Source organism: Pleurodeles waltl, chromosome 3_1, assembly GCF_031143425.1.
Source record: "Pleurodeles waltl isolate 20211129_DDA chromosome 3_1, aPleWal1.hap1.20221129, whole genome shotgun sequence".
NCBI classification, from domain to species: Eukaryota; Metazoa; Chordata; class Amphibia; order Caudata; family Salamandridae; genus Pleurodeles; species Pleurodeles waltl.
The window spans coordinates 1097751152-1097765391 of NC_090440.1; the positions used below are offsets into that span (position 1 = coordinate 1097751152).

At 41.3% G+C, this 14240-nt stretch overlaps 1 protein-coding gene across 1 annotated transcript in view; it reads right to left on the bottom strand.

Annotated features, from left to right (window-relative positions):
* The window catches only part of DRD2 (dopamine receptor D2), a 1149352-nt gene that overhangs the window by 12571 nt on the left and 1122541 nt on the right, over positions 1-14240 (bottom strand). The window contains exon 8 of the mRNA XM_069224377.1: positions 8133-8472. Coding sequence (XP_069080478.1) covers positions 8133-8472 — 340 coding nt within the window. The remainder of the gene's footprint in view (positions 1-8132; positions 8473-14240) is intronic.

The following is a 14240-nucleotide window of genomic DNA, read 5'->3' on the forward strand; positions in this document are numbered from 1 at the left end:
ACACAAAGGAAAAAAGGAAAGATATTGAATGGAAGTAAGGGTGAAAGGAAGGATGGATGGATAAGAGGGTGGATGAGTGGGTGGGTAAAAGAATGAGTGAATGGGTAGGTGGCTAGACAGGTGAAAGGATGGCAGAGTGAAGGGCTGGATGGATGGATGTGTGAGTAGATGGATAAGTGGATGGATAAGTAGATGGAAGGTAAAAAGATGGGCAAGTAAAGGGACGGATGGAAAAGTGAGTGAACAAATAGGTGGATGGACGGGTAAAAGGATGGTAGAGTGAAAGGATGGGTGGGCAGGTGAAAGGATGGCAGAGTAAGTGGATAGGTGGGTGGATGGACAGGTAAAAGGATGGCAGAGTAAAAAGGATGGATGGATGGATGAGTGAGTGAAAGGATGAGTGAATGAATGGCAGAGTGAATAGATGTGGTGGAGTGGATGGATGGGTGGATGGCAGAGTGAATTGAAGTATGATGAATACATGGAGAGGATGGCAGAGTGAAGGATGGTTGGAAGAGTGAGTGGCAGAGTGATGGATGGATGGCAGAGTGGATGGATGCATGGCAGACTGAATAGTTGGGTGGATGGATGGATGGACTGATTAGTGGTAGAGAAGATGGATGGATACAAGTGGATGGATAGATGGCAGAGTGGAGGGATGGCAACGTGGATGGATGATGGATAGATGGATGAGTATATGGACAGAATGGGGAAAGCTCGAATGATGCAAGAATGAATGTATGGCAGAAGTTAAAGATGAAATAGTGGAGATCGAAGGCGGATGGAGGGTGAAAATATGAATGTGTAGATGCTTGGTTGGACAAGAGAGCTTCTGTATGGAAGCTAGGTTTCACTTGCTTCAATTGTGTGGTACCATCAAGACTTTAGTTGACAGTGAGGGGTACTTTAAATGACTGGCTACTCCCTTGCTTCAAAGATTGTTACAACTCTGTCTGCATGCATGGAGAGTTCACTTCCATAACGTCTACCACTGTGGACACTAATATGTGCTACCAGAGAATCAAGATGATGATGATGCAAACTGGGAAACACAGCACTAGGTGTGTACAAAATTTGCAAAATTTGCTTGTGTGTAATTATGTAGAAGTTTGGGAAAATTGTACAAACTACATGTAGTTACATAAAATGCAACACCATTATTTAGCACCATGGGCCAGATTTACAAGAAGTGGTGCAGGGCAGCTGCTGAACAAAAATTGGCATTGCCGCACTGCATCACTTCTAAAATGCAGGAATGCGCCAAATTATCTGCCAAGCACCAACGCAGTCACCCTGGCGCCATAGTGCAAGGATGGCTGTATTGAGAAGGAGATTGTTTTTGTGCAGGAAGGTGTCCCTTCTATGGAGATTTTTTCTTTTTATGTCTACAGCAGAATGCAGCACACATAGAAAGAGCAAAAACCAACAAGGAGAAATTAAAGCATTACTCCTTGGTTCACCATGCTAACATCACCTCTGGGGTGTCGTTAGTTTCTGGCACTGCCTCAGATTTACAAAATATTGTAAATCTGGGGCAGCATCAAAATGCAATTGGTGTTGCTGTAGAATGCCCACAGCAACCCCCATTGCAAGCCCCTTCCACGCACAGTGCTGATTGTGAAGGGACCATATTTACAAGTATGGTGCACTGCAGAGTGCACTGCACAGCGCCACCGGAGCGTCACAAAAAGTGACACTCCGGTGGCACTGGGGCCTTGTAAACCTCGCCCAATATTTAAATCCTTGTAGCGATTTTTGATGCCAGGATGCTTTTAGCACAAAAATAGTTTGAAAAACACAAGTGCCATGAACAACAGCTGCTCACTTTTTTGTTTTTTTGCATTGTTTGCGTTGTTCATGACCACATGCGCTAAGATTTTACCATGGGTAATTGTGCTGCTATGATGCGATGTGGTGTAATGATGGATTTTTTTGAATTTTGTATAATAAATATTATACACAATTCTTGAAATTACACAAACTAAGCCAGCTAAATTAAATTTTTACCTGGGTGGACACAGCACGTAGGGTGTGATTAAGAGATTGGCGATTCTGATTTAGGGTTTTGATCACTATACCATTAAAGCTCCTGTCTCACTTAGAGATGAACAGACTTTAAATATTCCATAAATGGAGCCTCTGTTGGTGCCATTAAGGGAATTTGTTCTCCAATAGCCTGGCCCAGGAGGGTCATTCGCAGAAAGGACACTACACTGCCTGCTCTATTTAGGGTGGATAGTGTAATGCATTTTTTTTGCAAGTCATCACCTATAGGAAACTTTGGTGGTGAGGATCCTTAAAATTATCCCAAGACCTTCTCAGAAAACTCCCACATGTCAAGTGAAACAGTGGCCGCGGACCCTCAGTTGAGTACACTGAATGGCCATGCCGTGACATCAGTTTCTTTCAATGTACAGAGACAGTAGCAGGGCTGGCCACCACCTCTAAATTTGGTGAGTGGAGCACCCTAGGGATGGCAGAGATATGATCCTCCACCATCCCAAAAAACACTACTCCAGCCGACTAAATTTAGATAGTCTGGAGCTGGTGAATCGTTCTTTGAGCAAGTGCTATATTTTCTATGAATGTGAAGTGTAAAAACAAACACTTAAAGTTGTCAGCCATGGCAATCATAACCTCTTCATGACATTTGAAAGTATAAGTTGTCATAAACTAAAATTGATCCTCAGTGTTGTTTCTAAACATTGAATTTGAATTGAAAACAAAGCACACCTCATGGGCAAGTATTATTGCCAGTATTACTTTGCCATGACAATAATTCAGTGTCTCTGTGTCTCATCCTTATATACAACCTAAAGTTCTGGTCAACATCTGCTAAGCATGCTTTAACTACAAATTGCAAGGTTAGCTCTTTTAGGCTTGTTTAACACACAATTTCCTAAGGATAAGTGGTGTGCTATTAACATTCTCCTTAATATCTAGCAGTAAATAAAAGTTTGCTTTGGAAAAAATCATTGTGCTTCAGGTCTTTAATACTTAATTATTGGAGTGGCGTCTGATTTTGTTTGTGGACCATAAAGTTCATGCCTACGTTTGCTAATTGTCTTTGACCAGAGATAGCTTTTGGATGGCAACTATACCTGGCCTTTTTAGGTCATGCTTGACAGCTGTGCTGTCACCAGACCTAATGTAAGCAACAGAAAAAAAGAGCTTTAAAAAAACCCTACCGGAGAAGGGGTTTGTCCAAGCCCACAAGTTGATTGCTTTAGCTAGAGCATTTGATTTGGCGTACGTTGTGTGCTTCCACTGAAAAATAGATAGGTAAATACATTAGGCCTGAATAGGTTATGGTGATAAGTCAATGATGTAATTTGTCAGATACAATAGATCTTATTTGTTATTCTTAAAACTCATGACAAGTGCTGTTGACTTGACCTTTTATTGTGAAAATAATTTGGTAAGGTCAGTAGGCCTCTAAGGGTTGATTGGTTTTATACTTCAGTAAAGCCTGTACACTGTTTTTTTGTTACACAAAATCTCACAGAATGCTTTTCTAGGCAAGGATTTTGGTGTTGATTATCCCCTCTTACAAAATCTAGCAGTAGAAGAATCACATTGTGAGAATTCCTACTAGGTCTTCTTAGGGGAGGATTATATCGTTTTTTCAAATGGAACTATGCACATATTTCTATTGTTATGACTGTTACCTTGTCAGTCAGTCAAATCACTGAACAAGCATCCTGGGACCAGTTTCAGGATAAGTGTTTGAAAAGATTCAACACTCCATCCAACATTTTATTTTGTGGTGTTGCTATGTGCACCCTAAGTGGCCAGGGTATGCCCAGCCATGGGTCCCTTGCTCACTGTGCCACTGGATTCAAGCTGGCCTAATATATCTTTGCAATGTGAAAGAGAGTCACCAGTCCTCGACCCAATTCTGTGACCAGGAACACAAACAGCTGGGATAGGAAAGCTAACATCCCCATCCCATTCAATATCCATATGAGACCAAGTCTCCTGGATCATCATGATGTCAAATTGAGAGATATACTTGACCATATCCCCATCATGAAGTTTGGTTTTGTACCCTGCAATATTCTAACAAATGAGATGGGAAACGTAGCTTGCTCTAGTTGGAATATCTGATGATGGGCAGTTTGCCACACCACTTTCTGTGGTGACCCAAGTTCCACAGGCCACTAGAGGGTTACTGATAGATGATAGACATTATCCTCTAGCCTTGACAGCATGGAAAATCTGTTGCTGATCCTAATGGGGGGGTCATTCTGCGGCTTCCCTAACAGATAATGATGGTTGCTGAGTGCTGTACGAGCTTAGAAAAGAACCCCAGAGGAACTAAAGTAATCACACTAGGTTACGTGCCTTGCTGCCTGCAAGAAAAAAGTCAGACGATGAGCCAATTTTGGGTAACGATAATTGATAACAACACAATCCCCCACCATCTTCCAAGCTGATGGTCCAATCCACCCTATTCTTCTGACAAATAAGATGTCCTTGAATTCCACAGGGAGAAAATCAGAATATAATTCTCACACATACCTTATTTTTCAATTGAGCTGAGGATTTTATCACCTCTCTGGTTACAATGGCAGTACATAGGGTCAGCAATCGGGAGGAAGGTTTAGCTGTGAATGATTACTGATGGACAGATCAGCTCCAGACCTGGCTCCCTCAGGGGCAGATTGAGTGCCTTCATACACCAGGTTGAGCCACCTTTCCCATATCCAACATTAGAGAGCTGCCCTCTTGAGGTGCAAGAGGAATAGGCCTAGATGGGTTAGCAGAGTCAGCTGGACTAGATGAACTGGCTGTAATGGCCAGTCCCATTTCTGGGAGATTATGTGCCTCCCTGGGTGGGCCATTGGTAAAAAGCATGCATGCTGGGCCAGTCCCAATTTCAAGTAGGCCCACCAGCCTAGAAACGATAGACTGCAGGGAACTCAGTTTTTCCTTCAGGGGGCTAAGCACATCTCTATCAATTGCTTGAATTGCTCCAAGAGATTAACCATAGTATTTTTGGAGTCAGTATCGTTAAGAACTGAGGTGACCACATAAGACTCAGCTGGGGCATCATTAGCATTGCCATGGTTTATTCCTCCCCCCCCCCCTGTCCTTTGCATTGCAAAACCTTTAAGATTGACTCTTACTTTTTGGTGTGTATTTTTCTTCACTCTACAGACAATTGATAGGGCAATTATTTCAGCCCCTGGCAGGGAACCAACCTGACCCTCAAGAGCCAAACCGCACCTGCCACTGAGGTGAAGGCTACCTCAGAGGCAAGATTAACTTTAGGGAATACGCTAGTGGTACTTTGCCACTCACTGAGTTCAAGAAAGGGCCTTCTCTCCACCAGGTAAATTTCTTTTGACATTATCCTCACTGCTCTGGCCAGAAAGGAGTCCAGAGTTGTACTAAGAGGTTCTCTCCAGGGCCAGACCAAATCCTTAGCAACGACCAACTTTCTTTTCCCCATCCTAAAATATTGTCTAGTGTCTAAACCTTAAAAAGGACAGCACTAACCTTGTCCTATGGCTTACTTGCAAAGCAATAGGCTGGATCGGTTTAGTTTGACAATACAATTACAAAGGCTTTGGCATCATTGGCTCATTAGGAAAAGTTGTGTCTGGTGCTAAATGTACATTATGAAAGGTTATAAAAAAGGCTGTATGCCCAGCATGTTATTAATTTTTTTTTGTGAAAAGCATGTGTTAAAACCAATAGGTCTTTAATAGTAGTTTGACTGTAGACAAGTATTTTGTCACACAGAATCTTAGAGATCACCAAAGTAAGTAAGAGATTTTTGTGTTGATTACCTTCTATGACAAACCTAAGGGATAGAAGATTTTCACATTGATAATCCTTAGTAGGCCCTTTTAAGAGGTTTTGCATATTTTTTGTCAACTGATGGTTGCATTATCAGAAAACATGAGATCAATACAGTAGGACTGAGTTTTTTTCCATGCTGATATGCCGGCGATAAAGGCTAAAGGCCTGATTGGTTGATTACAAAATGTTAAGTCAGATTCCATAGATTTGATTTTGTTTATTATGAAAACCTACCACAAATACAGTATGTCTGACTTATTTGTTGTGACAAGCATATAGGCCTTTTAGGGAGGATTGTTATTATACTGTGGTAAAGCCTTTGCACAGGTATTTGTTGAAGCTAATTTTACAGATTACCACAGAAGTCAAGGGTTTTGATGTAGGTTATCCCTTTGAAAAGCCATCATAGAAGAAACTGTGCACTATGAGAATTCTATTTAGGCCCATAAAGGAAAGGTTGTCATTTGTTTTGGAACCAGTGATTTTGTACATATTTGTAATTTGGGGATATATGTACCACATTAGAAATAGCGATGACCTAATTGCGATTCTCTGTGAATCGCAATTAGGTAATCTCTACTCCTAATGAATGAAGCTCCATGAGTTTCATTTAGCATTTCTTAATGGGTCACAAATCGACCTACATCATTAATAATAATGAGGTAGGTCACAATTTGTGACCCATTAGGATTCACAAAAAGCACAGGGATGGTGGCCTGAGGGGGGCTGCAGACCACCATGACTGTGATTGGTTTCAAATACAGCAATCTTTTTTTTTAATGCAGCCTGTTTTCCTTAAAGAAAAATTGGATCCTATAAAAAAAGAAAAATTTAAAGTTTTCTTTTCGTTTTTGAGGAGTAGGCAGTGGACCTACTTGAAGTAGGTGGTAAAATGCGAATGTTTTGCAACTGCACTTCCGTCAAAAAAACATTCTTGCACTCCACTGTGATTCTGTATTAGGAAGGGATGCCTTGAACACACCTCTTCCTAATACCGAATCGGTATGGATTCACAATTCCAAATTGTGATTCGGTAACATGTTACTGAATCGCAAATTGGAATTCATACATACCAAAATGTATTTTTGCTGTTACAATAGGACCAATTCTCCAAATCGGGCTATTTGCAACCACAAAAATGCATGATACATATGTCCCTTTATCCATGTATGGCTGATGGCTGCCTTGTGCCAAGCTCAGCATGTTTCAGGTGCCAAGCCAATAATGATTGGTTAATTGGACAATATTATGACAGTTGTAGTATCTCTATTCCGTCATTACCAAAACTATGATGAAGGCAGCAGGTGTTGCTTGTTTACAGTGTTATGTTATGTGTACTTGTAAAGTGCTCTACCACCCTTGAAGTTGCCCTAATGCTGAGCAGATGTGTTTGCCTAGCTCTGCTTATGGTAGGTTGGTTAATTGAAAAGCCAAGAGCTCCATTATAAATTGTACCATGGGGGCACAACAGGCTTGTGTGTCATCTTTGTGTGCCACTGGGGCACAGTGGTATTACAGAAGGGGCTGCAGATACTATGTGTCCCCTTCTGTAATAATGATAGTGCTGAAACACATGTAGCACCAGCGCCATCATGAGAGGGTGTTCTCTCATTTACATGGGGTCATGGCGCAATACAAATGAGGGAATCACTATGCCTCTTTGCCCACACATATTATGGATGCGGGCACAGAGGCAAACATGCCCTTAGGAGGTGCACTGCAAGTGCCCCCACAAAAAGGTTGTGCACTTTCAGTGCACCTCCAAGAGGTACCCCTCTGGATGGGAGAAAGGGGGTCCTCTGTACCTCTCAGACACCCCCCTGCAGGCAGATGCTGTCACTCATTGCACTATCCTGCAAGGGGATCTATCTCTCCTCTTCAAAATGCATGCAGCAGGCCTCCTGCACTGTGGAACATGGAGCGGATTGAAAGCATCAGCTCCATATTTCATTGGAATATGCTGCCCCATTCAGCATGAGTTTCCAGTTGCCCTGGGGACAGCACATTATTTCTAATATGGTGGGATGTCAAGAATGTGTTTGTCATATTCTACTAAGAAATCAAAAAACATTCTTCACCCCCTTTTCATTATATCTGATTCTCTTCACTGGAATTTACGGAATGGATTTTGGCCATTGTATTCCACTGCTAATTTCCTGTCATTGAGAACTACTTTAGTTGGTAAACGATTTCTCCATGATTCTACTTAAGCAATTAATAGCATACTTGTCTTTAGTTTACACAATGAAAAGTACTTTACATGAGGATAAACATCTCTGAGGAGGTTTTTGTACAGACAAAAAACTCAAAAGAAAATTTCTTACCAAGCACAATGGCCAACATTTGGGTGGCCTTCTTCTCCTTCTGTTGTGAGAGTTTCCTCTTACTCAGGGTCTTGAGTGATGTCCTTGTTTTACCATTGGGCATTGCTTGGATCTCGAAAGCTTTGGCAGTCTTTGGGTTATCATTGGCATGCCCATTCTTTTCAGCTTTTACGGGGCTGTCTGCAGGGGAGGGCAGGCTGGTGTTGTTGCATTGGTTTGTAGTGGCCGGCACGGCAAGCTGGTGGTTCTCTGGCAATGTCTTCTTGTTTTTGCTTTTCTCTGGGGGCGAGGTGCTGGACAGCATCTCCATTTCCATCTCTTCGGGGTGGTTAACTGCCTCCTGAACAAGGATCAAATACCCAAAAAATAAAGCCAGTTAAATTAAAAATGGACTGTTGCAGCGAATACAGATACAATTAGGTACAGCCAATTGGACGCCTCTACATTAGAGTCAAAACAGAGCATCTGTATAAGAGAAATGACTCAAGTATGAATTCTGAAGTTTGCAGTTGAGAGTTGTGTGCAATGTCATGCAGTTTGATCATGCATACATTATTGTTTATGTCTGTTCCTAGCATATTTGGAGGGCTATGATTTTAGATTATCAAGTATGAATGGAGCAAGTTATATAATGAAACACATGATCTTCCTGTTCTTCTAAGGAACATTTTACTTAGAACTTTGATACTCAATGATACGTTGACTTTGAAATTTCTTTTTCAATATTTGCTTGTGATAAAGATCACACAATTTGTTATTTCAATGAATATGAGAATGGTTATTTTTGTTTCATCACTAAGGTGGGGCTGCAAGTTGTCCTAGGTTCTGTGGAAACACGTTTATCAATCTTAATCAAAAAAGACAATTCCTTACTGGGATCATTGGATCCATAGTGAACATGAGAAAAGCAAATGTAAAAGCTTCATCGAGCAAGTGCTGTTCGCTACCAAATAAAGGCTAGCTAAGAATGGGTCTGTTGAGAAATTCAATTGTACTTTTTCTGGGGATATCAGAGACAATGAAGAAAAAGTGTGTGAATGTATCTCCAAAAAAAGATCTGTGTGGTCATTTATGAACCTGTGTAGTAATTCACATTTTTCCTGAAGTTCCAAGTAAGACATTTATTCACATACACAATTCTGGACATTCAGCACAACATCTAGACCAAGTTCACTTTCCAGCTGAACCAAATTCACATCCAGTGTGCTTAAAACACAAACCTTCTTATTAATAACAGAGCTAGTGCCCTTTTATTAAGGTGAAATATTGATTTAAGTAAGAATTTAGTGTACGTTTTTTTTTTTTTGTCCAAAAGACCAATACACACTTTCAGAAAATAAAACACAGTAAAAAATGTTTTAAAAAAGAATGGCACGGCCATAAAATCAATAACCTAATCCTAAAATTGCGCGTTTGGGTAACCAAAATTTTCATAAATCCTAAAATTGTGCCTTTAGGTAACCAAAATTTTCATAAAATCTACATTGAAATAAGGGAACACAAAATGGTTGAAAGGTGCAAAAGTGGTTAAAACAAAATTCGGAATCGAACATTATCATTAACACTCTCATTACAATGGTGGTGGTCTGCAGACTGCCACACTTGTGGTGGTGGTCTTAATGCCACCAGGCCGACGGTAAGACTGCTGTATTATGACTGCGGCAGGAAACCGCCACAACGCCGCTGATACCGACAGAGTGGTCGTCCACCAGGCCAGAGGTGAGCACCTCTGGCCCGGCGGCAGCGATAAGACCGCTGGCGGTATTATAAGTCGGCACACCACCAGGCTCCACGGAAATCCTGGTGGTAACGCACCTGGCCATAGGAATACCCATTCCTGTCGCCAGCACACACACCCCGTCACGTCCACACACTTGCATACACCCCCCACCCGTCCACACAGTTGGAAACACCCCCCACCCAACCGCACGCATACATACAAACACCCCCCACTCACACACTGACATAAACACCCCCACTCATCCGCATACCTTCATACACGCACCCCCCTCACCCGCACACCTTCATACACTCACCCCTCATCCTCACACCTTTTTACACATTCACCCACTAATCCGCACACCTTCTTACACACACCCCTACTCATCCGCACACCTTCATACATGCATCTCCACTTATCTGCACACTCACTGACATACACCCCCACTCGCTTGCACGCACCCATACAAACACCCCTACATGCATGCATCCCAATATACACCTACTCTCACTCGCACCCCAAAACACCCCCTCCCCTCTGCTTCCATTCAGACACACACATATATGTACATGCACGCACACCCACACTGCTACACATACACATACACACCCCCCCCTTTCGGATGGTCCACCTACCTGTCTGGATGAAGTGGTCATTCCGGTAGTGGATGGGGGTCGATGTTTCCACCATCAGCGCTGCACCGCCGTGCTGTACTACGTTTTGTAATACGGTGGCCAGAGTCCTTTTTGCATGGCGGTGTTGGAGGTGGGACCGCCTCTCACCCTCCATTGGTCTGGCCAATGGTATTTGATTTCCACCCTTAAATGGGCAGAAATCCTTAGGTGAGTCCAAATATGGTGGTCTTCTGACCACCAACACTGGCGGTCTTTGGGCATTCGCAACTTCGGCGGTCTTTCCAAAAGACCGCCGAAGTCGTAACGAGGGCCTAAATGTCTTGTAAAATGCAGTGAACTAAGTGACCATCATATAAAACGACATTATTCATATGTGGTTAACTTTAAATTGGATACATGAAAATATAACCTGCTTCCTAAATTTAGGCTGCTCTGAATTCTTTCCTCCAGGCTAATTCAACATATTTAACTAAAGTGGTGTTCATTGTATCGACAACAAAATCCACTTGCTGCAACCAACTTCCCAACTTCATATGTTCCAAATGTATGAAAATCATTTTCTCTTTGATGTGAAATATCATTAAACCTGATTGTCATCTGTCCAGGGCTTCAACAGTGAGTAACACTCCTGACAGAGGGCGTTAACAATTTTTAAATAACCCGCTGACTATTATGGACTGAAAGTAAGTACACATATTGAGCAGGAGGGCGAATAACTGTTGTTAATGTCTGACACCCCATGGACAAAATCTTATTGCCATCCATTAACCCGACCGCAACTGCATAAACTGGAATGCTAAGTGTTCCAAATGCCTGCATGATCAGACTCTAGGAAAACACTCAGAAGGGACTGAGCATAGAGAGACTGACAATATGCTGTGGAAAGTAATCTCCATCCAGGTAAGATGCTCACTAATGAATAATTTTGTGCTGATTCACAATCAATGTCGGAAATGTGATAAAGATAGTTGAAATTTAGACTGCATTCTAATGGTGAAAGGTATATTAATGTGCTACAATTGCTTCTTATGAATGTTTAGGTGGTTTTGGATCTAGTTTTAATCTGAAAACACTTTTTGATATTGTTTCCGAGATGATCCCTCATTGTAGTCTATTGGAAAGCGATCTTTAAATTGACGAAACGCAGCGATCATATTACCCATAAAAAATTTAATGGCACTTTGTTAAACATTGCTACATCATGTTGATTTTTTCAAACATGCATATTTGCTTGATCTTTTATTCTTATTATGTTTGGAGTGTTATAGCTAGAGGCTGGAATTGAAAGTTTGGATCCAGTTTTTTTTTGTGGAAGTTGATGAGCATATTGTAAAAAATAGAGGATCTTTAAAGAAGGACTTTAGCTTTACCAATGGAGGTTGTTTGATTGTCAGTGGAATATTTTCCTTGGTACTTTAGGTTGATCTTTGGTGCATCTCAGTAGATGCTGTAGTCTGGGAAAGTTAAATCTTGCTGTCCTTCTCATTTCATAAGCACCTGCTAACTCGTTTTCCCTCCTTGACAGTGTCCATTTCAGCTAACCAGTAGAGACTGAGGAAGGACTACAATGATGTTTTCTCTTTGAAGATATCCATATTTTGTTTCTGGTTCAGGCTGAAACCAGACTTGATGTGTTTGAAATAATGAAAGAATAACAATGCATGATGTGTAAGTGGCGATCCATTTGAAATTTCAGAGTTGGAAGAGATGTCTTAAGCATAATCCAGTTAGTCATATTTCTATTTTCTCTTCTTTGCCCTTATATCATGCAACAGAGGATTCATATTGAGTTTTTGAAAGAGGTTTTAAAGGGAGCGCTGAGGATTGTTGATAAGTAAAAGGATGCTGTTGGAGTAGGCCGAGAACTTATATTCACGAGCTTTAAATCTGTTGCAATCGGTTTCATAGTCACACTGTAGTCTCTGTACGAAGCTCCAGGTCAAGAATGAACAGGAGAGGTGAGAGATGGTATTCTTGTCACCCTTTGGAGTTCTCATCCGGAAAGACAATCCCTATTATGAGAGAATTAAAAAAAATATTCTAATGTAGTTTCTACAGGCTGTAATTTGTAAACTATTAAGCACGGTGTGAAGACGAGTGTATTATGAATGAAAATGTTGCTTTGTGTTAAAAAAAATAATTATGTGATTTAACTTGTGATTAGGAATGATTATTGCAAATGAAAGACTATGTTTGATTATTTAATAGTAGCTTTGCACACCACAGTGTGAACAAATGTTTTCAATATTAGCACTATCTGAATAATTTATGCCCCCCCCCAAAAAAAACATTTTGGATCCTGGAAGGTTAAAACTATTTCTGGGGCTGATCATGACACTCAAGCAGTATGAAGAGAAATTTAAATTCAATTCAAAGTCTACTCTCTTTTTCTGTTAAATATATGGTTTGGGCTAAAAGACGTTTATTGCATCAGGAGGATCTGCTCTTGACGAATATGACTGGTGGTTTAATGATGGTTACATTTGTTCACGTTGGTTCATAAATATCTATGCCTGGATCTTCCATTCAGCGGAGATCAAGTTAATAGAAGACCAGTTCCTTGTCAGTTGAAGGTTTTTGTTTGTTATGTAAATGAGAGTAGTAGTTGCTTCAATAAACGTCCCTTTTGGATTTTGCATATCAGTGAAATGGTTAAACAGTCAACGATGTTTTTGGTACACTTTGGTTCAGAGGCCATCAGAGCCTGGTGCTTTCCTAATTTTTAGGGACCATATACTGGCTGAACTTTCTGGTTCAATTATGTCAGTCCCTAGCTTTGAGGCATCAATAGCTAGAGGTTGTTTCTTAGTGGTGGAGGGAAAGTAAATGTCAGGTTCTTCCTATATTGTTGGTCTGTACTAGAAAGAAACGACCACAAGGGCAACAGTATCAGAGATGTTCTATCCGTCGAGTTCTGACAACCAGAGCAAGGCCTGAGTTGCCACTAGAAGTTTTAAAATGTGTCTATAATATTATTCTAAATATTGTATAATGAGCCCGGATTAGGAAAATCCTACAGTTAAGCCCTGTTCTCAGTTGAAGAGCAACAGTATACCTAAAAAACGTCAATAAGGGTATGAAGTGTAGTTTATGGGCCACGTTAAATCCGTATAAGGACTTCCTACCTGACAAAAGGGATATCTCTGCCTTCTCTAACTGAACATGGCAGGAAGGTTTATTATTGAAACTTAGATCCCCCCACTCAGTGGCGTAACAAAACTGGAGCTCCCCCCCCCCCCCCCCAGGAAATAGCATTGAGAAGCCCCGCTCCTGACTCACTCAGGCCAGGTGCTATGCTGAGGGGGCCTCCTGGAGCTCGGGTCCCCTGCACTGCGGGGACTGAGGGAGCCTTTGTTATGGCACTGCCCTCCGGTAATCAAAATTTGCAACATTAACTGACAGGGAAGTAAAGGAGACACAGAACGAATGGCCATCACACTTATTATCAGGGGTCATAGCATTTACAAACATTGATCAAAATGGCTCAGGTCAGTAATAGGTTCATGAAAAATGTCATGCGTTACAACAAAACATTTTTCTACAAGAATTTGTCATCTTTGCGGTGTTAAAAGCTACCTGTTTTTATAAAAAAAAAGAAGCAAGTACCGATTCCTGCACTCTGGTAGGAAAGTTTCCAAAGCTTTGTAAAGATTGGAGCACCCCCCAGAACAGTTGTATCTTTATAGTTCCAGGTACACTTCCCTTATGTCATATGTGCCAGGGTGGGGTTTCAGGCTGGACAGAAAGGAGCTA